Here is a 25,157-nt window from a genome sequence, read left to right as displayed (position 1 = left end):
TTACTAGACTCTGCATCCGGTAGAAATTGGGGTGAATGAGCTTTCAACCAATGAGTTTCAGAGCTATGCTTTAACAAATGGAGATTTCAATTTTTATGCTCCCAATTCCTTCATATCTCTCTCTCTCTCTCTCTCTCTCACCACACACACACACACAGAGAGAGAGAGAGAGATGTATACACGTATGTATAAATGAAACAAGACGAAGAACTCCAAATAAAAAAGATGTGATATTATACCCAATTCATAACATGAAGAACTGTTCGAAAGAGAAAATATTATTGGTATGTGTTACTTTCTTCTCATTACACATTGAGTGTTTGGGAAGGTGTTGAAAACAGAATGTTATAATACGGTGGCGCTTAATTGAACCTAATGACATGGAGAAAAATCTGACATGATGGGAAGAAATTTGTCATATCCTCCATCAGCATTCAAAATACTTCCAGAATAGCCTATTGGTTTGTAAACAACCGAAATTTCCCATGTTTAAATTTAGTTTATTGCAGTCTGTAATAAGTGTAATGGAATGGTGAATGTGAGAATTTTAATTGTGAAATTTTGAAAAATCCTGACATGATGGGGAAAAAAATGGATGCCATTTCTGTGATCTGCACTCAAAATACTATTATACTTTCAGAATCGCCTACTGATTTGAAACCATCCAAATTTTTCCCCCAAAATGGAGGGCTGTGTGATTATATAATTGCAGCAGTTTAAAATAAGAAAGTCTAGTTACTGAGTTATGACAACTCATCACATCACATTAAATAACTCGTAAATTGTTCTCATGTAGCATTATAGCACTTTAAAATGTCTTGTGACATTTTATGTGAACTTCTTTCTAGACACACAGGATGCAAAAAGAAGAAGTTTTTGAAAGTTTGCAAGCCTTTCTAAAGTGTTGCAGTGGATTATTATGAGCGTCCCTACTTCAATTTGATGTAATCAAGATTCTTGTTGTTTGGGTTAACCTGGAGAGGGAGGAAAATGGCATAGAAATATATACAAATACGGAAAAATAATAATGCTAATTTGACCAGCTCTGTTTATGCTCCTGCTGCCCATTCTTTTCTGTCATGTGCAACAAAAACAAGTCGCTGCAGTGTAGGTATCAGTCAGCAGTCCCACAAAAGACTTACACAGAAGGGTAGGAATCCACAACCCTCCCTCCACACAGTGACATTCATTCCTTTCCCAAGAACTCTGGAATCGGCCCAGCATGATGATAATGGTGGTTTTGAAAATGTCCACGTTCTTACCCAAGAGTTTGCAAGCAAGAATTGGCAATGGATGATTTGTTTCATTTTTCCACATAGCATTGACCACTAGGCAGTTACATGCCTTCGATGTCACATTTGGGTGCAGCACATCAGTTCTGCCTTGGTTCTTGTCATCTGCTTTCCAAAAGGGTACAGCATTTCTCGAAAATCTATGTGGAACTTCTTGTGTTGGACCCCCAAGTCACAAAGGTGAATGAACCTTTGAAAATGACATATCTTGACTAAAGAGTTGTTTCTCTTGGCTGCTCGTCTAGTCACTCAAGATCATTGACAACAGTGGAGAAAATTCAAAAGATACTTATCGATACCAACATGGCTCCGTCCTACTGTTTTTATGAATTCTTGTTCAGATTTCTGGCCTCCCCGATGGCATTGTCACCTTGTAATCAAGAGGTCCCAGGTTCGATACCCGGTGGAGGCACATAGTGGTTCGGATCCCACTTTAAACTGCAGGTCCAGTCCCAATTAGCCTTAATATGCATAAAGTGGACTTAAAACACCAACTCAATCAAATTGTTCAGATTTCTGTACAGCAATCGCAACAATTTGTTCACAAGAATAGAGTGGTTTAAGGAGTAAAAAACTCTGGAGATACATTTATTTGAATTTGAACTTAAAATTTTGGGTCCGTCAGCACTTAGGCTATTTTGCACCTGTCACGTTATACGGGATCCAGCCCTTACCATAACTAAAATAGCATAATTGCAATGTTGTTTTACTAAACTATTAAAATATTCTGACTTGTTAAAAGCTAAGATATGAGAAAATACCATGTAATTCAAGTGGTGACATTTTATGATAAATACTACTCCCTCTGTCCCATAATTATAGTCCGGTATACCAAAATGGTAGTACAGGAATGACAGCCGAAGAGGCAGATGAAAAGTACAATTTGTACTGATCCTTGAGTAGTAAAGTTGTATGACTCATTCCCTTGTTTCATGTTCTTCTGCCTACATCAATGTCACAGTTTGAATATCGGGCAATTATTACGAGACAACAAACAAAGTTGTACCGGACAATAATTATGGGACAGAGGGAGTAATATTTTTTTGTGACTTGCAAACTGTAAGTTATAGCAATTACTGCCATGTCGAACAAAGTAAGGAAAGAACATTTGACTGCCATAACTAGGGGTGTCCAAGGATAAAAATTTGTGATGAGAACATGTGTAAAATTCAAGATTTTCACCATGTTCACAAATTTTGCAAGTTCCCCATCCCGAAACTGGTCCAGAAATGGCAAATTTTATCAGTTCCGTATGATAGGATTTCCCTCCCCAATCATGTTTTGGGAAACTTACAAAATTTGTGAACTGTAGGAGCTGGAGTCATTGGCTGTGAGTATGCGACTATTTTCGCTACAATTGGCACACATGTCTATTTGATTAACGATAAAGAGAAAATCCTCCCCCATCTTGACGAAGAGATCTCATGGTGAAAATCTTGAATTCTACACACTATCCCCCTCCCTCTTAAGTGATTGTTTTTGCATTTCTGGAATAAAAAAAACATTAATTTCAAAAAATTTAGACACTTTTAGCAGAAAAAATACCAAGAAATAACCATTTCCCAACACAATCCTTTGGAATTTCTTGATTTGTCGGGATCTCGAAAAGTCGAAAATCATTTCCCCAAGTTGGCAATTCACATGCTGTCACTTTGAATTACTTTTCTTTTATACAGTAACCTTTGATGCATAAAAACATTGATCATTGGTGCTACGATGGAGAGCAGATTAAGTGCTCTCTGCTTGATATCAATGCATCATGAAAAATTTCAAAATGATAAAGAATTGTTCATCATCAAAGTGATAGATATTTATGGAAAGGAAGCAAGGCGAATCCAAATTCTATTTAAATAGTGGACTCAAGTCAGAATTTGTCAACAACGCCAAGGTATTTTCACTCAATTTCAATTTTATAATTTGTAAAATAATAACAACAACAAAAGGTAACAACTTCTGTAACTGAGGGTCAAGATATGAAATCTTACTTTGAGTCTCCCTGAGAAAAATCCTGCGGGCACCTTTGTACCACATTACAATTGTTAAGTTTGGATTGAACTCCATCCCTTACCACAAACCTCTATTTTACTTCTTTTATATTGACCTGTGTTATCTCCCATGGCTCAATACTGTTGTCTTCATTACATTTAGCCATCATCATTCACCATAACATGTTTTTCCTTGTTCTTTGTTGTCTGACAAAAAAAATGTTGGCAAAGAACCACTATTGAATTTTCTGGGTGCCTTTGGATAATTCTATTCCTGTGTTGTTCCTAAATAGTATTCATTATTTGTTTAGTTGACCTCTGTGGCAGCGGGTGACCACAGTGTGCTAAGATGGCGGGTGTCCCAGGTTTCGAATCCCAGTCTGGATATGGGTGTTCTTTATGACTGTCTCTTCACCATATCATCACTCATTCTCTTCATCATGAATAGACAAAAGTGACAGAAAAGTGATACTAAACAAAAATACATTTGTTTTTTTGTTTAAGTGATCTTGCAGGATGGCAACTTTAGGACCATGGTAATATTCAAGTATAATTCCCAGTTTTAAAGGCGAATTTTCCAAAAATTCAAGGGTACATGCAGATAGATGGTCTCTCTCTTTCAATCCTAGATATTAGTACCGTCTCTCTCCACCCACACACAGATATAGTAACAATATAAAGGGTCTGAGTCATTCCAATGGATCCAAAAATTCTAATTCAATTAAATGGTGTACATACTTAAAAAAATATTTAATTTATGGTGCAGAGTTTACGTTTGCCATTTAACATACTAAGACTCGAAATGCATCTACAAACATAAATCGCAAATGTTACGGCATATACTAATCTATGAAAGATTGCTAATTGTATAAAAATTTCAAACTCAATTTAACATCAACTTCGAGATATTTTATCTTGCAATAATCTGTTCTATTTTCCACGCAGCTTTCTTTTCCTTCTTTGATAAAAATAAAGCTGAACTGTGAAAAACGTGCCTCAGTGAATTTATAGACATGTATAAATTCAATGGAATTTTGATTCACAAAAGTTGCTATTTTCACGTGCACAGAGAAAAATCCATGCAGAATTAGAATTGGAAATGGTCGGGGAAAAAATGGCTTTCTGCAGCTTTTTTCACAAAAGTGTGTCAAATCAATGAAAATACAGGAGTTGGCAGTATTTTTCCTGTTTCATTGTTTTCGTTTAGCTCCCTACTGTAAAGTGGACACTCATTTCATAATATAAAATACAATTTACAAAATGAAATTCGTAGATAGACATAAACATTGTTGAAACAGTTCCTACCGAGTGTTATCTTCATATTTTGGTTGGCTTATTAAATAAATCTATGTAGTATAAACATATTCATGTAATTAGAGTAGTTTTGTATGTTTTTTTTTTTAATATAACCTAATAGTATGATCAGTAAGATACTATTTACAATGTTTGAATTTCTTATACGAACACGTACATGAAGCAAAAAAGAAAATACTGCTCTACCTTTAGAAAGTCTAGTATCAAATCTCTTTACATTAAATTTTGTGTTCAGTAAAATATGTATATTTGTATTCTGGCTTTCCAGTACATCATGCATAATTTGGATAAATGGCTGCTAAACCTGGTCACAGAGCAACTAGTGGTGTATTTTCGCTGCTTGTTGCAAAATTCTCAATATTTGCGAGACCTCAGCCCAGTAAATTTATTTCTTACAAGTCGATGCCCTGATCCCAACAATTTCACTGATAAATACATTTCTGATCTTTAAAGTTTATATGGAAATTAATATGCACCCTTAATTAATATTTATATATCAACTCTGGCATAATCATGGTTCAATTATGTATAGACTTGCTGTAAAATATAAAATTAGATTTAAATTTGTTGTCAATCCCTGGGTGCAATGGATTTTTGCGGCCCAGCAGTTGAAAAACACTGGCACTAAAACTGAAGCAGAAGCAAATAAGACTGGTCGCAAATGTCAAGCAAAAAAATCCTATTTTACAACTCTGGACTGGACCTACAGATTGAAATGAGATCCGAGGCACTCTGACCACTGAGGTTCGATCTTCTTGTTACAAGGCAACATTAATAATTTATTCCACTCCAGAGGCCCATTCGTGATTATAAAAGGAAACTTCTATCAAAAAGCCGGCCTTTTTACAACAATAGTACTAGCAATTTGTTCTCTGTGATTTACAGGCTAAATTAAATCTTAATGTCTGATGATGTAGCTAACAATCTTGTTAAGTTTAGAGAATATTCAGACCAAAGCAACACATGACAGTGGGGGGCCATGACAGCTGACATGGGCCCCTTCAGTCTGTAAGCAAACATCCACCATGCATGCACAAGCAAGACCGAGGTGAAATGATGTGCGCCATTGAAGGAGATTTCAGACTGAAGTCACAGATGACGAGCGACACAGTCTCATTCAGTATAAAGCAAAACATTCACCGTGCATACCATTGAGAAAACAGTGTAGTCCGAGCAACATGTAAGTGACATGTTTAGGTCGTTGTCACACTTTGTTTTAAAAGGTTGAATGGTTTACTGAGAGTCTGCTTCCAAGTGACTGACACATGTCACTTGTTGCTTCGGTCTGAAAGTTCCCTGAGAAAATAGTACAGGCCAAGTAACAAGTGACACTTGCTTCGGGGTCATTGGATGTCAATTCATCCAGGTCATGTCACCCACCATCCCCGATTTTGACTAAATTCAGTATACTTATACAATTTTTAATGCTGATTACAAAAACAATATTTTTTAGATTGGTCTAGGGGTTCAGAAGTTAACGCACTTTCTAAAATCTCCGTGTACGCCACTTGCAGATCCACTTTGAATGACACGCATTAGGTTATAAATGATGGTATCTTCCCTCAGGTTTGTCGTAGAAACTTCAAGTTTCTTTTCTTTTGTTAAAAATGGTGTAAGCTTTCATTCAAATAAGGTTTCAGATGAATGTATTAATAACCATGTATTTTTATGTATAGTTCCATGTAATTTTTAGAAGACTAAATTACTTACTTCAATAGCGAATTTCCAGCAATACCCCCCCCCCCCTTCAATTTCCCACCAATTTTATATGTGGGTAGCTCGGAGTGTGTACTAATGCCTGATGGAAGAATTGGAATGGGCGGTTCAGAGACAGGGTGATAAAAAACCTGAGGGAAAATACCATCATTTATAACCTATTGTGTGTTATTCAAGGTGGAGCCGCAAGTGGCGTACACAGAGATTTTAAAGAGCACACCAAGTTACAGGCTTGGTCACATGACAAGTGGAGTTGTTGTTCATTTGTTAGACATTGCAGAGGTAGAAAGCCAGCAAGTTGTTTGTTGCAGTTCTTCAAATGTGTGGAAATGTATGTATAAGAACATTTGCTATGTGATTTCTGTGGTGAAACACAAGTGTTTAAAATGTGGAAAAGCAACGTGTTCTCGGTTATATCTACTGATCGTATTTGGCACTGCAGTCGAAGTGCAGTTTGAAAGATTTACACTTCCAGTCAACACCTTCAAGACCACACTGCAAGATTATTCTCGAAGTATACTCGCTTCAAGTATGGTCTTGCATCTTTTGGACACGGCCTGATACTCTCTTTGAATATTCCATAATTCATGTATTAATGTTAAATTTCAAGAGTACATATTAATTAATGTTTAAAGTTGAAAAAATAGGATGATATCTGCGAGAAAAATTGATGGGATCGGAGCATCAACTTTGAAAATACGACAGTTTCCAGTGATTCTTCCATTTCTAGTACATTCAGCCACATGTGATAGATATTGAAATAATCAAATGTGTGTCTATTCAGCCGACATCAGTGTTACTATTAATACCATGTTCCTGGGTGGATCACAGTTGTAACTTTATGCACACAAAATATGCCTGTTATGGCATGCAAGACCTTTTAACACATATTTTGACTTTGTATTTGCTAAACAAGCTGTGATTGATCAATAGTTCCAAAGTTATTGAACCTTGCAGTTAGCTACAATACTTATTGATCAAATATGGGTCACAATTTTTGTTGTGCACCACCTTCTTCCACAGGCTATAGCTTTAGAACTATTTCTCAGAGAAACCTAATATCCAAGACTTTCTGAAATTAGTCTGACAAGGAATGACCCATATAATTTCTTTACTGATATTTAAATGTAGTTGCGGTAGCTCAGTCATTAAGGCGTCTGACTACCATGTGAGAGATCCGGGTTCGATCACCGGCGGGGGAGAACCAGGAATTTTTCCACCTGTTCAAGCAGCTACGGTACCCACCCAGCATCGTATAAAGTTGGTACCTAGAGAAAACTCGGGGGGGGGGGGGGGTAAAGGCAGCCAGGGGCATGATGCTGATCACATCACCTCCACCTTCGGCTGTGATCAAGAAATTGTGGGGACCTAACCTCACACCCCCTATACGCCATCATGGCATGGTGCATAACACAGGGGAGCACTTTACTTTACTGATATTTAAAAACTGTTTAAGCTATGTATATGATGCATCATATCTGGTTGAAAATATATGTAACTTTTTGAATTTGGTATTGCCTAGCCTTTTTATATAAATAAAGTTTACTATAAGTTGTCTTACTTCTGTGTACATGGACATCTCCAGGATCTTTTCGAGGGGGGTGGGCAGGAATATTTTTACCCCTCAAAAAACACTATTTCAGTCTGAAATTATCATGTTTCTTCAATGAATTTATAATAAATAACATGAATTACCGTGACTGAAATGAAATTATGTGTGAAATATGTAGTTTTTAAGTGGACAGTCATTTTCCTTGGCTCCTTTCGGATGTCCATATCTGTGTATGTAAATTACAGTGGCACATTCTCCAATTACCACGATTACAGCTAGTAAACCAACTTTTTTCATATTGTATTTCATTTAAAGTATGGTTTATTGCTCATTATATATTCTGCAAGCTACGAAAACAAGCTTCTAAACCAGAATTTAAGTAAATTATTTACAAAAACTTAAAAACTGGTCTCCATCACACCCTTCTGATGACCAGGTTTCCTCCCAGATTGTAGGTAAGGGAGACGAAAAGAAAGTAGGAGAGTGGTTATTTAAAAACATGAGGCTTCAGGGTGCTTGGCAGAGACAATGTTGTTATGTGAAGGGAAATTTATCTTGCTACAGGGAAACCTATGTCCAATTGTAGGTAAAGATTGAATTTTATGAAAAATTTAAAAAAAGCAGAAAATTTGAAGTTGTTGGATTTCCATTTTCTTTTATTTACTTGCATGCCTTCATTAGTGTTTTTCTTCTATTACATATATTACATCTATTACATAGGCCTATATCTGGTACACTAGATCAAATTTTCGGAAACCTGTGCGTTACTGTATAAAAAGCAGGGTACCAGTTAGATATAGTGAAAACACATTTAACTCCGAATAATGTGGAACATTTTTCAACTTGGGATTATGTTTTTTTTCACTGAAAAAAGTGTAATTTTTCAGATTACAAGTATTTATTGGTCGTTGCTAATTCGCTTTCGTTACACACAATATGGCGGGCAAATCTTGACTCACGTTGTCTATCGTCAGCTGATATGCAGTGTTTCCAAACTTATGAACTGAAAAATGCCGCACAAACTATTCACAAATGGTTTTTAAGCGAAAATTGATCCACAAACCATTCATGGAAGGTTAAGTTAGGTTCAGTTAGGTTAGGCAAAAATAGAAAATTAAATTGGGGGAAAAAACCGCTCACACGTCATCTTGTAAAACTACAGTGTGGTTGCTACACTAACACTTATTAACCGAAAAAAGATAGTTTCTAGGCTAACACTGATCCACAAGCCATTCACAGAAGGTTAGGTTAGGTTCAGTTCGGTTAGGCAAAAATAGAAAATTAAATTGGAAAAAAAAAACTCGCTCATACGTCATCTTGTAAAACGACTGCGTGGTTGCTACACTGACAGGGGATTACATATTCGAATGCACGGAACATTTGATTCACGTAGTCGACGGTAATGGTGGCACGAGCTATCGTGCAACGGAGATACATTAATGTCGAAAATGACATTATTTACCGGCCGAATAAGTTGCACGAATTGAAAGAACACTATTCCCAGCTTCCAAAAGTCCACAGGAACTCAATTCCGTAAGTACTTTCCCATCATTTCTCCTGTAAATTTGAAGAATTCTGTTTTCACTATATCTGTTACCAAAAGCAGAATTTATACTAGTATTAACATGAACTCATTTCCTAAAGTATATAGTTTGGTCCTTTTCATCATGGACGTAATGGCATTTTAACATTGTGTTCTGTAATTTATCATCAAATTCTAAACAGGGTCATTCCATGTGAAAATGCTTAAAGAACTAAACCTGACCCACCTAACTACGAAAGTATGAGTGCAAAATGTGCAATTTTTTCAACACCTTTAAATTGCAGTATTTTGGCAATCATGGCACCTGTAGAAGCTTATTGAACAAAATCTTCAAACATTTTGATACACGAATGACTGGTGTCAAGCACATGGGGCCGTTTACCCACCATACCCCTCCTGAATTACATTGACATTTATATTAATCGACAGATTTTGATGTTTTGCATAATATAAAATTAGTTGCAGCGTGCGGAAAACACAAATAACTGAGATATTCGATCATAAAATATGACCAGCAAAAGCAAAAACCTGCCATTTTGGAGTGCTTCCGCCGCTTGTTATTATTAAAACCCTTTGTATGCACACTCAAATAGCAAAAGAACAAGTCGATAATAACTATTCGTACCAAACCTAACCTAACTATGTAAAATTATACTTGCTGTTGTAGAATGTCGTTTTGGGTGCTAGATTCAATTGCGCAAAACTTTCAGGCTCTTATTGGTAAAGAAACACTTTATTTCACAGTGGCACATTTTAGCGAGCTAAAATCAACTGAAAACGTTCACAAACAACAAAATATTCATATACCATGCAAAACCTTTCACATTCTAAAGAGGGTGTACACGGGGTCAAGGGTGCCAAACTCCACAGTATGTCTTAACAGACGTAAATCGAAATCGAACCATGTAAAAATTACGTACGTAGCATGATGAAATCGCAATAAAACAAAAGGAACTTGGGCCCCAAAATCACTATAAATTGGGTATTTATGAAAAAATGTGGGGGTTATACGGATATATCACTGCCTCACATAACACACTCATATCAACATGTTTCAAGAAGCTTGCACTAAAATATCATTAACTATTTAATGTAAAAAAAACTGCATTAATTACAACCCCTCACAGAAGAGGTTTATTGAGAAATATTAATCTGGCTAGGTCTAACATTGCATTTAGAGTGGTGTAGGGGTAAATTTACAGCCAAAGTAACTGTAAATTGGGCATTTGTGAAAAAATGTGGGGTTTGTGCTGATAAATCACTGCCTCGCAGTACATACCCATATTAACATGTTGCATATTGCTGGAATCTTGCACTAAACGATCATTACGCCAATGCTAAGGTTTCTCTTACAGACATTTCTTTCGTCACAGCTCCTCTTCCATTTTTCAGTATCATAATTTTATACTCTAGTTATTGCATTATTGATTCAACTGTCTTGTCTACTCACTTTCGGCGAGTTTGTATCTTGCAGTTTTCAATATAATTTTATACTCCAGTTATTGCATTATTATCATTATTGATTCAACTGTCTACTAACTTTCGGGAGTTTGTAAAAGGATTTCACCTGAAAATGATATCAATCCGACAAATTATTCACACACTTCTTTATAATTAACATATATTCAATTGATATACAGAATAAGACAACAACAAACAACACGCTTCGGTATCTGATCTTCATTTGTTTACATGACGATTGCGCGAGGCCCCTTAATTAGGATTTCATCATCACTTCCGGTGCTAGTCCTGTCCTATGTGGAAAAAGAAATTTCGCGCCCCGGAATCTGGATTTCATTATCACTTCCGGTGCGGGTCCTGGGATATGTGGAAAAAGAAATTTCGCGTGACGGCAGGCATATGTTTATTTTTCGGCTTGTCACTTGTCAGCTGCTAGGTTTGTTGTTTGGATATTGCGATTAGTCCCGTGCCGCACAGCAGGCAGAAATTTCCAGATAGCAGGCCTTTTGTAAAATTACTTTATATTTGCTTTTATTCAAACGAGCTTTAATGTGATGCTGATGAGGTTGAGAGCTGAATGTAGTTTCCTCGGTTTATATTTTGTCCAGTTTGTGATCTTCTCTGTATCCTGGGGTTATTAGCAAATCTCCAGCTGTTTCCAGTATTTCTCAGTCACAGGTTTTTGACGATGATTCTCCTTTGGAGATGAGCAATATTTACATATTTCTTTTAATGATTTCGTTCGGAACAGTGTAGTTTGTTAGAATTGGGTATCTTTGTAGTTTGTCTTCAATGATTTACAACGAATGGAACCAGGAAAGGCATTTCACAGCTTGTTGCAGATGAGAATATTTAAGAACTGTAGGATACATACTTCCTGAAAATAAATTTCCATCCACTGTTAGTGCTTTTTTGTATTGACAACAGTTTGTCATCAACCATCATGATGTTATGTAAAATTATATTCATAAACGCAAGAGTGACATTTATTTTTTTGCTGTTGGAAGCAATCATATGGAAGTTCGCGAGCTGTGAGAATTGTAAATTTTCCTTTAAAGAATCAGATAGTGATGGACAAATATTCTATGATTTATCTGGGTAAGATTTTTTTTGGTGACATAAATTAGCGTTTAAATATGGGTACAATATACCAAGCTCCCCCTACACTGCGCATTGTTTTGAAATTTTTCCTAGGTAAAAACTATCTACCATTACCGGCGCTTCATTAGGAGGCAGGAAATCTCCAGAAATTCAGGAGGGAATCAGATATGTGGGACTAAAGATGTTAAGATTTATATTTATTTGTAATTTTTTGTGCACTTAGTTATTGTCGTAATTTTGTGGTACCAAGTCTTTTCACTGCTTGTAGAAAACAATGACAATCCTCTTTTTCACAACCTGAAATATTTTAGAAAATTTTTGTCTTGTCAATCCGAATTTTCTGTTGATGCCTTACTCATGCAAGAATGTGTAATAATGATAATATCATTGGTGTAAAAACACAAAGATAACGGTAAGACTCTACTTTACGTCCTTTTCCTAAGGAATACATGTCATATATTGTTGGAAAGGTTATTGTATAAGGAATTCAACAACGTAAATCCCAAAGCGAGAAAAAATTCCCTGGAGGAGGAAATCGATAAAAAACAATGTTGTCCGGATATGCGTAATTGAACGTACTGAGGAAATTTTTCAATGATGAAGCACATATGTAGGGGTGAAATGAGTGCTAATGGAACCTAACCTAACCTCGTAGGCATACCTCGTCCCCATGAATGGTTCATGGGGCTACCCGTCCATGGTGTTTGGAGCTAATGTGAATGGTTTATGGGGCTACCCATGCATAGTTTTTGGAGCTAACGTGAATGGTTTGTGGGGCTACCCGTGCATGGGTTTTGAGGCTAACATGAATGGTTTGTGGGGCTATCGTGAATGGTTCATGGGGCTACCCGTGAATGGTTAGTGGAGCTATCGTAAACAGAAAGTGTAAAAAGAAAAAGGTACTTACCCGAAGAGATGCCAGCTGTCTGCAAGCACGGTTTTGAACAATGCAATAAATTATTACTGGGGATAAACATATTTTACACTATCTGCAAGTTTTTGAAACCTGTTCTTCTTCACGCACCATACACACGCACAACGTACCTCAAACGCAAAGAAGCAATCACCATGCAGAATGCAAATAAGCAAAGTACACACATTCACATCGCGGACACAAAGACGAGCCTGCAGTGTTGTTAACTCCCATCGGTTACCACCAAAAGGCAATATGGACGTAAAGTAGAGTCTAGCCAAGATAACAGCCAATGAATGATGTTATATGCACCAATTATCAGTTAGTTTTTGGGCACAGATTCTCACTTCATTGGAGATTTTATGTGGGTAATGGAAGTAATGTTTCTGTAAGTCCAATAATAGTTCAATATCAGTATTATTATTATTATTATTATTATAGTCATTTATCAGAAAGATATTATACATAGGTGTGTGAAACTGCAACTAATTTTAATGTTTCAGTAAGTGAACACATTAAAATTTATAGTACTCTGCTCAGTTTATGCATTTTCATTTCAATAAGAAAAAAATCAATGATTTCACCAACAACTAATACATTGTAAGAATTCACCTTCACATGCTCAAGCAATTTTATTTTATTTCAGCTTGCGTGATGATGGGCCATGGCAAGTCATCATGGATGGAAATAATAATGAGACACTTTATATTTCTATGTGTGGTCCATTTGGGAATTTCCACATGTGTACCGATCCAACTTCATCTGTTTGTTTGGTGAAGGCGGAGGGTGGTGTGTTTAAAAATGTTATCAAGAATGGTGGAAAATATTCTGATGGTATGTCAATATTGTGCTACTTTATATATAAATGGAATAGTTTTAAGGGATGTGATACAGAATAGATCATCATAACTGCCTTTACTGAATTTTGTGTGCTGAGATGAATAAGGAAAGCATTTGTGATTTAGGAATTGGATATAACCTTTTGCATCCCGAGTGTCTCGATCAAGATTCTCTAGCATGCTCGTAGTTTTTACTTTATAATGTCGCTATTTTTGGCTGGATTTGCGGTTTTCTTCTTTTACATTATTGTTAACACATATTGTGCACCGTAAAGACTCTTGCACGTCTTGTTCTTCCATAAAAAGGGTGGGGGGGAAATGGCGGCTTCCTTTGAAACTCAGTCAGTGGTGCATAGACATGTCGTTTGGGGGGTACAAGTCGTGTTCTATTGCTCGTATGATAATAGTGCAATTATTTTCTTGTTCCAGACATGCCAGCGATCATTTCCATGCGTATTTTGACAATATCCTGTACTTTGTTGTCGAGGGTGGAGGGGGCATTTTTCTTCAGAAATTTTGGAATTTTCTGGTCCCTTCCCTCCTCCTGTATCCATATATACACTCAATGTGAATAAATTGTATGTAGTCCGAATCTATGGTTTATTCCACGTATAACGGTACTTGATTTACCCATCTAGGGCAATTAGCCTCCAATATACAGGCATTTCAAGGTAACTCTACAATCCGAGGCTTAAGTCAGTGGCACACAGACATGTCATTGGGGGGGGGGGGGGCTACAAGTCGTGTTCTATTGCTCGTATGATAACAGTGCAATTATTTTCTTGTTCCAGATATGCCAGCGATTATTTTCATGTGTATTGTTACAATGTCTTGTACTTTTGTTGGGGTGGCGGGGGGCGAACCCCCCATTTTTTCTTCAAAAATTTTGGAATTTTCAGATTCCTCCCACCCTCCCTCCATATATACACTGAATATGCATAGATTTTATATAGTCCGAATCTATGGTTCATTCCGAGTAAAACGATATATCATTTGTCTGTGTACGGCAATTAGCGTCCAATCTACAGTCATTTTTATAAAACTCTGCACTTTACTGAAAATCTGTTTGGGCAGCAAGGGGGTTACATGCGAAAGAGGCTCGAGTGGCTAAAGGTTAAATCATTTTTCAAGCTTTGAGATTAGATTCTGGTATTGAGTGAGTTTTTTTCGCCTCTGATATTATGCAAATAGAAGAGAATTAGTCTTGAATAAAGTATCATGAACCAAGGTTTATTATAATATTATTGTTAGTTGTATACCATTTAACAACTATCTTTTGTTTAAAGTTTTTTTAAACTACATCCTAATTTTTTTTATAAAACTTGGTTGTGGACAAAATACATGCACCACTTAACAATTTACAATATATACATGCATGCATATATTATTTATACATACACACACCTGACTTTCATAATAAATAGATAAACCATTTTATTACACATTTATGACATTATTTTTGACTTTCTGAAATATTTATAAGAATATTGATCACCGAGGATGAATGGGAAGTCATTAAACAAGGCAGTGTCAGTGGCGCTTGATGTCCACTCTTGCACAAGTCCTGTAAAGATTGTTCTCTGTGCGTTTCATAAAATTTGCACTGGAATATAATATGGTTCGGAGTTGCAATATAATCACTACACAAACAAACTGGTGAAGGCACTAAATTCTTCTTATCACTGCTGGTGTATATCCTGTCATTCAGTGAATACAATCTGTTGTTTCTTAGATACTGCAACAACAATGGCACTTGACCTGGTCCAGTTTCTAGCATTCAGAACTTTCTGGTAGAATCAACGAAGATACTCCTTCAAGGAGCTTCTAAAATCCAGAAATGGATCCAGCTTCCAGTGCAGTGATGATGGGGGGGGGGTCAAAATTCAGATGTGTTGTTGCTAAATTGATTTATAAAATATATGGATAAAATGTTCATAGTGAAATTAACTCGTAAAACTGTAAATAGCTGTATCTCAGGAACCAATAGCCAGATTTGGATGAAACTTATGTCATACAAAAGATAGAAATATCCTCTTTTTGTTTCATGCAATGCATATTCCTCAATAACAACAAATGCAGTAACAAAGCAAATAAATAAAACGTAAGCCAGAAACCAAGATGAAGCAGCTCGCATGTCCCCAAGCCTGAATCTTGTAATCCTTGCTATATCAGTTTTTGAAAGTATGTACACTGTTCCCACCTACCTGGAAAAGTCAGGGAAGTAAACCTATGAGTGAAAATCAGGGAAGTTTGAAAATACAGCCAAAGGATCAGCTTCTCGATGGGATATATTCTAAATAAAATATTTCAGAGAAATTTCAGCAAAAAATGCATGCAAGCCTTGGTTGCTTGCATGCAGTGCCAAGTCAGCTTCAGAGCCAGTAGTAATTTTTCCCAGATTTTCACTGCTGCTATTTTTCCTGTGTGCATGAAAAATTGGCCAAAACAAGGGCAGACTCGGTAGCTCAGTTGGCAGAGAAATGGCACTGTATTCCAGGGAACCAGGTTTGAATCCTGGTTGAGCCTGCATTTATCACTGAAATTTCTATGTAATGGTTCTCCTGTCTGTGCCAAATCATAATGTAAGAATGTTGTTGCAGTTTTTGTTCATTTATGTTTAATAAACTTTATTCTCACTTGAATAACAGTTACAGCTTAAGGCCTGACTTGACCTTTCACTGACACCAAACTTTCCTCTCCGCTGTTGTTTAGATATTCTCAATAGTTTCGTGGCAGCGTAAGTCTATTGAACTATTGATATTATCAAGATGACAGTTTCGTATAGTAAATATCAAATACACAATTCCTTTTTCCAAAGGCCAAACCACTGCAATCATCTGGTTACATATGTTAATTAAGGAAGTTAATGAACCATTCATGTTCTTGAAGGAACATTTCGAATTTTATATCTGTTCAGCAGAATATAAAGTAAAAATAAGTATAACTGTATGTTACCATGTAATTTATTTGAATTTAGAATTTGATTTTAAAATTTTGGGTGCGTGAGCACTTAGGCTATTTTGCACCCATCACATGATAGTGGGTCCAGCCCCTTATCATTACAAATAACAACTCTAACGTTGCATAACTAAAATTTTAAAATATTCTAACTTCCGTTAAAAGCTGAGGCTGTAAACGGGCACTCAGCATACATAAAAGAAAAAAAACGGGACAACACACACAAAATTGTACTGGCCTCAAGGGCCAGTCACCAGAGCCTCGTTAGTCTGCTAAATACAGTCCAGGGTGTACTATGTGGAAGTGAGGTTGACAATTGGGTGTACTACGTGAAAGGTCACCCCATGTAATTTATTCATGTACTGATTGTCAATCAGTTTTTTTAAAAAGAATGATAATTCATTAAAATGAGAAACAAGTGGAAAATTTTGGCAGTACTTCACTGTAACTCTTTTGTGTAACAATGTTCATGAGATTTTTTTAAAAAGTAAAATAATAATAATTTTACTAAAAGATACCTCATCATCACTATATTTGTTTTCCTGTAGGTCCTGTCCATGATGCTCTGGGTATTTTGTCTTTTACCTTGAAGGATGGGGAACCTTGTAATGAACATAATAACTACAGTACGTCCATACATTTAGTGTGCGCCAGGAATATGGTAAGTGGAACATTCCATTTTGAAGCTTCCGATATTGTATGCATTCTAGCATGTTAGTGCTGAATCGATACTGATGTATCGATAACGGGTATATCGGTTCAAGCTAATTCCCAGTACCAACTGATTATTTTCCAGAGTTATTGTATCTTGCTGGGCCAGAAAAATATTAAAAAAAACCCTTGGCCACAACGGTGGTTGTGTATGCTCCAACAGTCCCCTCTCATCAATGTGCTCATTCATAATACAGTGGACTCTAATTTGAACTCCAAGGGGACTCGAGAAATATTCAAATTATCCAAAATTCAAATTAACAAAAGCATTATATCATTAAAGATGGTTTCAAAGGGAATAAACTTCTAGTTCGAATTGCCTAGTAATTCAAATTATAAAGAATCAATTGTAGTTTAGATGACCTCCAGAGTCATTTTATGTAGGGACATTGGCTGAAAGATTCACAACTGAGGTTTCAAATACATAAACTCTGGTATATATTCAATACTAATGTTTGTCTTCAAGCTCTGCATAACCACTCTCTTATATTAAAAAAAATATAGTGGCTTTGATTTATTTTTTTTGTAATATTTCTTTATCCATAACCTAAGGGCTGTAGCCAGGATTTCATTTTGGGGGGGGGGACTCATCCCTTATCAGCACAGGCATTACCAGAAATATTTGTAGAGGGGGCAGGTCACTGATAAAACTTGATTAGTAGAAATAATAATTATTACTACAGTTATAATTGTCATTTTGCAATAATAACTATTATATGATATTAAAAATAAACCATTATTAATCCAAATTTTTATTATTATTATTATTATTATATAAATGGAGAGATTTTGCTACTTTCCACCATATGATTGAATATCCAACACAAGTGTTGTCCATTATTTTTCTTACATCTTGTACAGTTAGTCTACTGAAATTCATAGTTATTGTATTTTATTATTAACTTTTACACATTCTGTTAAAAAGTAAGACTTTAAAAATTAGGGCCAAATTTTACTCATAAAGTTTATATGGTGTGACCTCTCACAAAGAAAACTACACATTTTGAGAGCTGTGGATCTATTTATTCTTTGGATTAAATGGTAGAAAATAAAAATATAGCCTGGTTCCTCTATTATACACAATTTTTTTTTTTAGATGTAATTTTTAATCCTGCTAAGGAAGTAAAATTAATTACCACTATACACTATTTAAGTCAGATATTTGTAGGATTTCAGGACAAGGGTGGAGGGGATTCAACTCCCTTAGCTCTCCCCCTGGCTACGTGCGTGGCAGAGTGGTTAGCATGGCATTCTAAGATTCCAGGAGTCATGGGTTTGAATCCCAGCTTAGGCATGGGTGGGAGTCCCTTCGTCAGTATCATCATTCATCCTCATCGTCGCAACTAGCCAAGAGTGGCAGAGAAGCTGCTTAAATAACAAATATCAATAGATTAATTCATTTGTGGAACATGTTGCATGATTGGTTACTGCTCATGATCTCATGACTAAATGTTCTGAGGTTGAGCCTAGCCATGACTGACCCTTTGTGTGAGTCATTTAATTCATCATCAGTGTTATAATTTAAGGGTCAGGAGAAAAAGAGCAGTCAATTTTCTGTCGTAAGTAAGTTAGTCTCATCATTTCCTGCCATGTTGATGCTGTGCTGGATGGCTTCAGTTGGTTCGGCTCGCCCACAACTCCTTGCTGGCGACAAGCCACCACTTGTTTGTCTAACACTGGAAAGTATTGTGCTGTACAGATCAGTCATCTACAGCGCTTGCTATTGTGCAGACTAACTGCTCACGTTTGTTTGTTTTTTAAACATGGTTTAAACAACCATATGACAACCTTGTGTGTAACAGCCCATGAAGGGCCTTGTCTTACCTACCGGCTGCCAGTCTCCCTCCCACGCTTTCCTTCGTCACCTCTAAGCATGGAGATCTTCAACCAGGATTGGAATAGTCAGGGGGGGGGGGGTCAGCCCAACGTATCCTCAGTCGTTGTAGTAGGTCTACGGGACCGGATTACGCTTACTTATTTGAAGCTCCCCAATTTTCTCACGATGGTGGGTTGCCAGCAGCCATATACACAGGCCGAAAATTCCCAGAGACTGAACCCGGGAACGAACCCATGCCGTTCAAAGCAAGGTGCCTTAGACCACACGGCCACAGAGGAGGACTTAAACTACCATATAACTAATTTTAATGTATGGCCGTACCGTTTATAGGATTTATTGGTCGTTTTTTGCATTATTTCAGTTCGTTTGGCTTACGGTTCAGTCTTGAGGTGACCGAACTAGAGGACGCCTACTGTAATTACTTTCATACATTTGACACTTCCATTGATCAAAGCATATGAGGCATTCCATTGTCACGGATGGGACATGCAGACTACATTTTTTTGTATTAAAGTAACTGTTCTACTGATAGTTAAGCAACATTTATTTTACAGTTTCTGTGCAAGTATGAAACTTAACACTGTTTGTTAAACATAACTTCCCTTTCAATACTTTCCCAGATTTGTGGCTACAAGTGAACAATTTTGTGTCACAAGTGAGACAGACGAAACACTGCCCCTTTACTTAACCCCTTCCCTGTGAAATTTTGTGACAAAATGGTTTCCCGTTCTGAGTTTGCATAGTAATATTTTTAAGTAGCTACTGCTTCAGCACAATTCATCCAAGTATCATGGTTCATACGTCTTTCTCTTCAGAATAGACCAGGCTTTCAAATGGTACCACGCACATGTGTACATCAAGTATGAGGAAAGGGAAATCGGGGATAATTCGGAAAATTTCCCTCCAAAATATCCCTTTTGGTAACTTTGGGGCTCTCTGGATATAGGTACCCCATTATAATCTACCTTGAAAAATCCTATGGTCTATGCGTAATGCATCCACCAAGTTGCATTGCAATATCTTCAATAGGTATGAGGAGGGCCTCCCCCATGGCGCAGTGGTAGCGTCCTTGCCTTGTAATCAAGGGGTCCCGGGTTCGATACCCGGTGGAGGCACAAGTGGTTCGGATCCCACTTTAAACTGTAGGTCCAGTCCCGATTAGCCTTACTGTGCATAAAGTGGACTTAAAACACCAACTCAACAACAACAACAATAGGTATGAGGGGAAAATATTTCGCAATTCTGTTTGATAATACTATTAGAAACTCAAAAACCAAAAATAAATCACCAACAGTTCAAATAACGCAACAACAAAAAAATGTACATAAAGCAACTGACTAAACATGGGACACAAACGAACTCACGTTTGCACTTTGTCAGCATAACACAAAGACAGTTTACTTTCCTCTGAACTACTTCTTCTCCTTTGTCGGCACTGAAAATTGTGACTAAATAAAAGGTGGTTGTTTCTTCAATAGCAAAAAATATGTTTCACCAACAAAAAACATATTATTCCATTCAACACAGGTTACTTCAGTCAGAGATGTTCGTGGCTGTAATATTAGGCCCAACACAGAATAAACTATAGTGACCAAGGGCATAATATTACGCCGAACACAAGGAAAGGGTTAAAGGAGAAATTAAATGATTTTAGGTGTCACGGGTGGGATGCATTAGAGAACAAAAATAAATCAAAAAGTTAAAATAAACTAACAATATGTAAAATACCTTCTACCTTCTAACTTAATTATGTATAACACTTGAATTTTTATGCAAATGACAATTTCAGATTGTTCACTCACAAGATAGGATAAAGTTACAGCATTGCATTTAATTATTAAAAATGAGGTTCAGGGGTACTTTCACATGGAATGACTCATATGTTTTCTGTATCTTTTCGTGTACATATTGAGTAACATTTTGCAATTAAAAGATCACTTTTCTGCAGTTTGGCAAGTTGACTTGGCTGTTTTTTTACCCTGACTCTTCAGTTATCCGAAAAAGGCAAGGAAGTGAACTGAAGTAAGTAAGAGATGATCAAACATTAACACACTGAATCCCCCATGCTTGTGCATAGCACGAATATGGCGAGTATCCCATGCAAGTGCATTTTCCCTTGAATGTTTGGAGTTACTGTAACGAACCCGTCTCGTCACAATTTGTACGAGTCGCACCTCTATTTTTGTGACCTTTCTGATAAAAATATGTAATAAGAAATGTATCAATTTAAAAACAGGTTACACCTCTAATTTGGTAAACTAACTTAATATTTAATGTAAGAATATACTTTTAATAGTTTATATTTCTTCCACTTGCTTATGCTAGCGTCGCCGACCCAATATAAAGGCAAGAGCGGGGCTAGCAGCTGAGTTTTGACTCCGTCTGCGGACAAGAGAAGTGGGGCTCTGCATATGGGCAAGAGGTAAACTCCTTCTAACAGGAGAGAGAAAAAGATATCCCACTCCACCTTCTGGTGAGAGCAATTTACTCCACTTTAGTGTAAGAGGACCCACTCTGCTTTCGGGCAAGAGATATTTAGGTAACCAGAACTTTTTCGTTCATAAAACCCCGCCATCTCGACGTTGTGAATGGTAACAACAAAACCCCGTCTCCTCGATGTTGGGAAATTCGCTTCGTAGAATCTATTCCTTCGTTTTTGGCCTTTTACTCCTACATGGAAACATGCTTTTTCTATAAACCCTTTGTGATTGTTTTCTAACAAGAGTACTAGGTATCATATACGAAGTTGTATAGGTTTACCTGTTCCCTTTTCTTTAAGGGTTAAAAGTTTTTATAGTTCAACTACAAAAGGCCGTAACTATATAGAGAGGCTCAAATATGAATATATATATATATGTATCTGTGAAGCTATAAGTTGGATGTATAAACCTACTGTAAAAGGGTCTAACTTCAGTTTGTGATGAAATAAACGTTTATATGTTTAGTTAATTTTGAGTTGACAATGAACTTAACTGGTCAACTAAGTGCTCGTTTTTTTTCCCCGAACCGTGAGTAAAATAGAGTCTCATGCCACCGCTGGAGAAAAAGGTTAGCACAATGGGTAGACTTGGAACACTTAGCTAACTAAGCTATTGATCATTACAATGAGTCCCCCCCTGAGAATCTTGAATAGCCCCCCATCCCCCTGAGAAAACTCCTATGGGCGCCCATGCACTTGACCAATGTGTTTACTTGAAATATCGAAAGAAATGGAATACTTATTTATTTACTTGTTTTTGCAACATGCTCCCCTAGTTTTGGAACCCAATGTTTAGTATTAGAAGTACGGACTTTTTCATTATATGAAAAACAAGGACTATGTTGAACATCTCTAGCACATGCAAGAATACACAGATTCTAATTGTTTCTTTTTATCATGTGGGCAGAGAAATTGCCTTTATTTTTATGTATAATACATGTATAGTAAGACCAAAAAATAAATTGTTTCACTTTGTTGAAAATCACATAAAATGCCCGGGTTTCTGAGTTATTGCCAATTTAAATACCCTGGGATTCAACGTGTTAACCATAATTCAATACACATAATTAATTTTACTTTTGCATCTTTCAGAATGGAGTTCCAAGGCTACTACGCAGTATTCAGAAGTGTAAAATCCAAATCGTGTGGGACACTGCTGTAGCGTGTCCGGTGAAAAACGAAAATGTGACTGATCAGTGCACCATGCCGTTACCTCAGGAAGATTTTACATTTGATCTCCACCCTTTACAACGTACCCCGTTTTACTATGTGAATTCTAACGGACACAAATTCGAACTTAATATCTGTGGACCAGTGGAAGGGGGACACTGTGGCCAATCGTCTCAGGGCATCAAAGTGGCAGCTTGTAAGGTGGATTCGAAGAGAAATTCGGGCACTGTGATTGGTGGCTTTTCGGGTAGCATGCTGATGTATGCAAACGAGGAGCTTAAGATGGTCTATGGCATGCAGGAGCAAGGTATATTCTTCCCTTCTTTTCAATACATTAATATTAATTTTATATTGCTTAGAGTCCAGTTTTTGAAAAAGAGAATGAAACTGATATGAAGGTATTAGGTCTGAGGCGATACTGATGTAATTTTATCAGTAAAAGGGTATCGAGGATGGGTATCTTGCAGGGCCTGCATTAATTAGGTCCACAAGATCCGGATAACGGATATCTGGATTTCAAATTATCCGATATCCATCTCGAATGCTACAGATATTCTGGATGTCTGAATATCCAGATAGTATGATCTGGATAATCTGAATATCTGGATAGTAAAGATTTGATCAAGAATTTGTAGAACATGACAAATAAAAGAATATGTGGATATCCTATAAAACCGATAAGGTATAAAACTGTCCATGCGCACATTCGGATTCCGATATCTGGAGTTTGAGTAATTCAGACATCTGGATAATCCATACATATTTGAAATCCACGTAGAAAATTATCCGATATCCAGATGTGGCCATTCCTTGTGTGCTTGAAGTTTAAAAACTCCCCTTTAAATCGTGCACAATATCATTTAGCAAGCTTTCATGGTGGAGCGTTAGCACAGCATGTTACAATGCCAGGGACTCGAGGTTTGAATTCCAGCCTCGATATGGGTGTTCTTTGTGAGTGTCCCTTGATCATATCATCACTCATCCTCATCTTCGTAACTAGCCAAAAGTTGGCCGAAAAGCGATTCTAAATACCGAAAAACAAATCGAATCAGACAATGGTGTTTATCCTGTTTTGTGTTCTTATAAAAAAAGAAGGGCTTCATATGTTTTTGTGAAAAGTGTTCCCACTCCAGAAGAGAGTTCTTGTCTTGATTGATCTTACAGTTTAACACTAAAAATTGTATTGTTTTCTAACAGAAAATATAATGGTCAGTGGCAACAGTGAATCAGTGTTGCTTGGCTGGATACATACAAGATATAAAATGCCATTTTTGAAGGCTCGTAGCATCGAAACAAGCCCTTAATGAGGAAAATGTTTGTTTTCACATTCTCCATGTGCCGTGAAAGTTTGTCAGTACTGTACAGTGGGATGAATAAGTGTTATCAAGTTAATTGTCCATCACCATATTTTTTCTCTTTGTTTTAACCATTGAGAGCCTCAAGAATTGGAACAAGAAGCCAAGCAAGTAACTGACAACCTCTGTACCAGAGGACATAGGAGTCTATTGTTTCAAAACATGAAAGATGCATGGGAAAAATTTACAACACTAGTCTTGGACAAATTGTCAAGTGATACTTGTGCATCCTACTGCTACATTGTAAAACAAAACTGGGAGTAAAGTTTTATGTTTGTTTTCTAGGGTCAGGAACAAGGACGGAAATCACCTTTAAGTGTAGCAGGAACCTTACAGAGCATGGACAGCCAAAATTTGTTTCCGAAGAAAATAATGTGTACAAATTTGTATTCGAGACATTCTTGGCATGTCCTCCAAAGCCTGTGGAGTGTGTGGTGAGTGGAATTTCATTATCATTATTCCAAACTACCGTGCGTCCATTTCGATCTTCAGCCGAGAGATCGGGAGAAGCGTGGCGGGCGGCGCTGACGGAGATGCCGACATTTGCAGCCTGCAATGCCCGCTTATTTTTATGGACATATGCAGACATTTATAAAATATTGCAAAACGAGCACTAACCTGTGTTATAAGAGTACGGTTTTAATTTTAGTAGCTTAGTGGCTGTATGTGCCGATGATTTTGACACGCCCACCTCTTGTGAAACACGGCGTAGAGGTTTGTTTGGAGAACGTTCTAACGCTGCACCAATATCATCGAGTTTTGCTTCATTAGAATCCGTCGTTTTTGCTTAGGTGTTTTAAAATTTAACGATCCAGTTTCTCGTAATTTAAGGACAAGATGTCTAACCGTATCTCTATGTAGAGGTGAAACGCCTGGGAATTTCTGTACAAATTTCCTACACACGTCTCGACACGAGTCTGTTTTCACGTAC

The 25,157-nt window shown here is 36.9% G+C and overlaps 1 protein-coding gene and 1 non-coding gene across 2 annotated transcripts in view; both read left to right on the top strand.

Moving 5' to 3' along the window:
- Positions 1-11,434: 11,434 nt before the first annotated feature.
- Lerp (lysosomal enzyme receptor protein) overlaps positions 11,435-25,157 on the top strand; it is a 206,492-nt gene continuing 192,769 nt past the window's right edge. Inside the window, exons 1-5 of the mRNA XM_083134455.1 lie at positions 11,435-11,961; positions 13,524-13,711; positions 17,223-17,335; positions 22,794-23,178; positions 24,512-24,660. Of these exons, the coding sequence (XP_082990581.1) occupies positions 11,807-11,961; positions 13,524-13,711; positions 17,223-17,335; positions 22,794-23,178; positions 24,512-24,660 (990 nt within the window). The 5' untranslated portion in view covers positions 11,435-11,806. The remainder of the gene's footprint in view (positions 11,962-13,523; positions 13,712-17,222; positions 17,336-22,793; positions 23,179-24,511; positions 24,661-25,157) is intronic.
- TRNAT-UGU (transfer RNA threonine (anticodon UGU)) lies at positions 20,263-20,337 on the top strand. The gene has a single exon. It is a non-coding gene; the product is annotated as a tRNA-Thr (tRNA).

The sequence above is a fragment of the Lepisma saccharinum genome, chromosome 13, assembly GCF_977018435.1.
Source record: "Lepisma saccharinum chromosome 13, izLepSacc3.1, whole genome shotgun sequence".
Classification (NCBI taxonomy): domain Eukaryota; kingdom Metazoa; phylum Arthropoda; class Insecta; order Zygentoma; family Lepismatidae; genus Lepisma; species Lepisma saccharinum.
The sequence above is the reverse complement of the archived record's forward strand: the minus strand, read 5'-3'. Positions and strand labels throughout refer to the sequence as shown.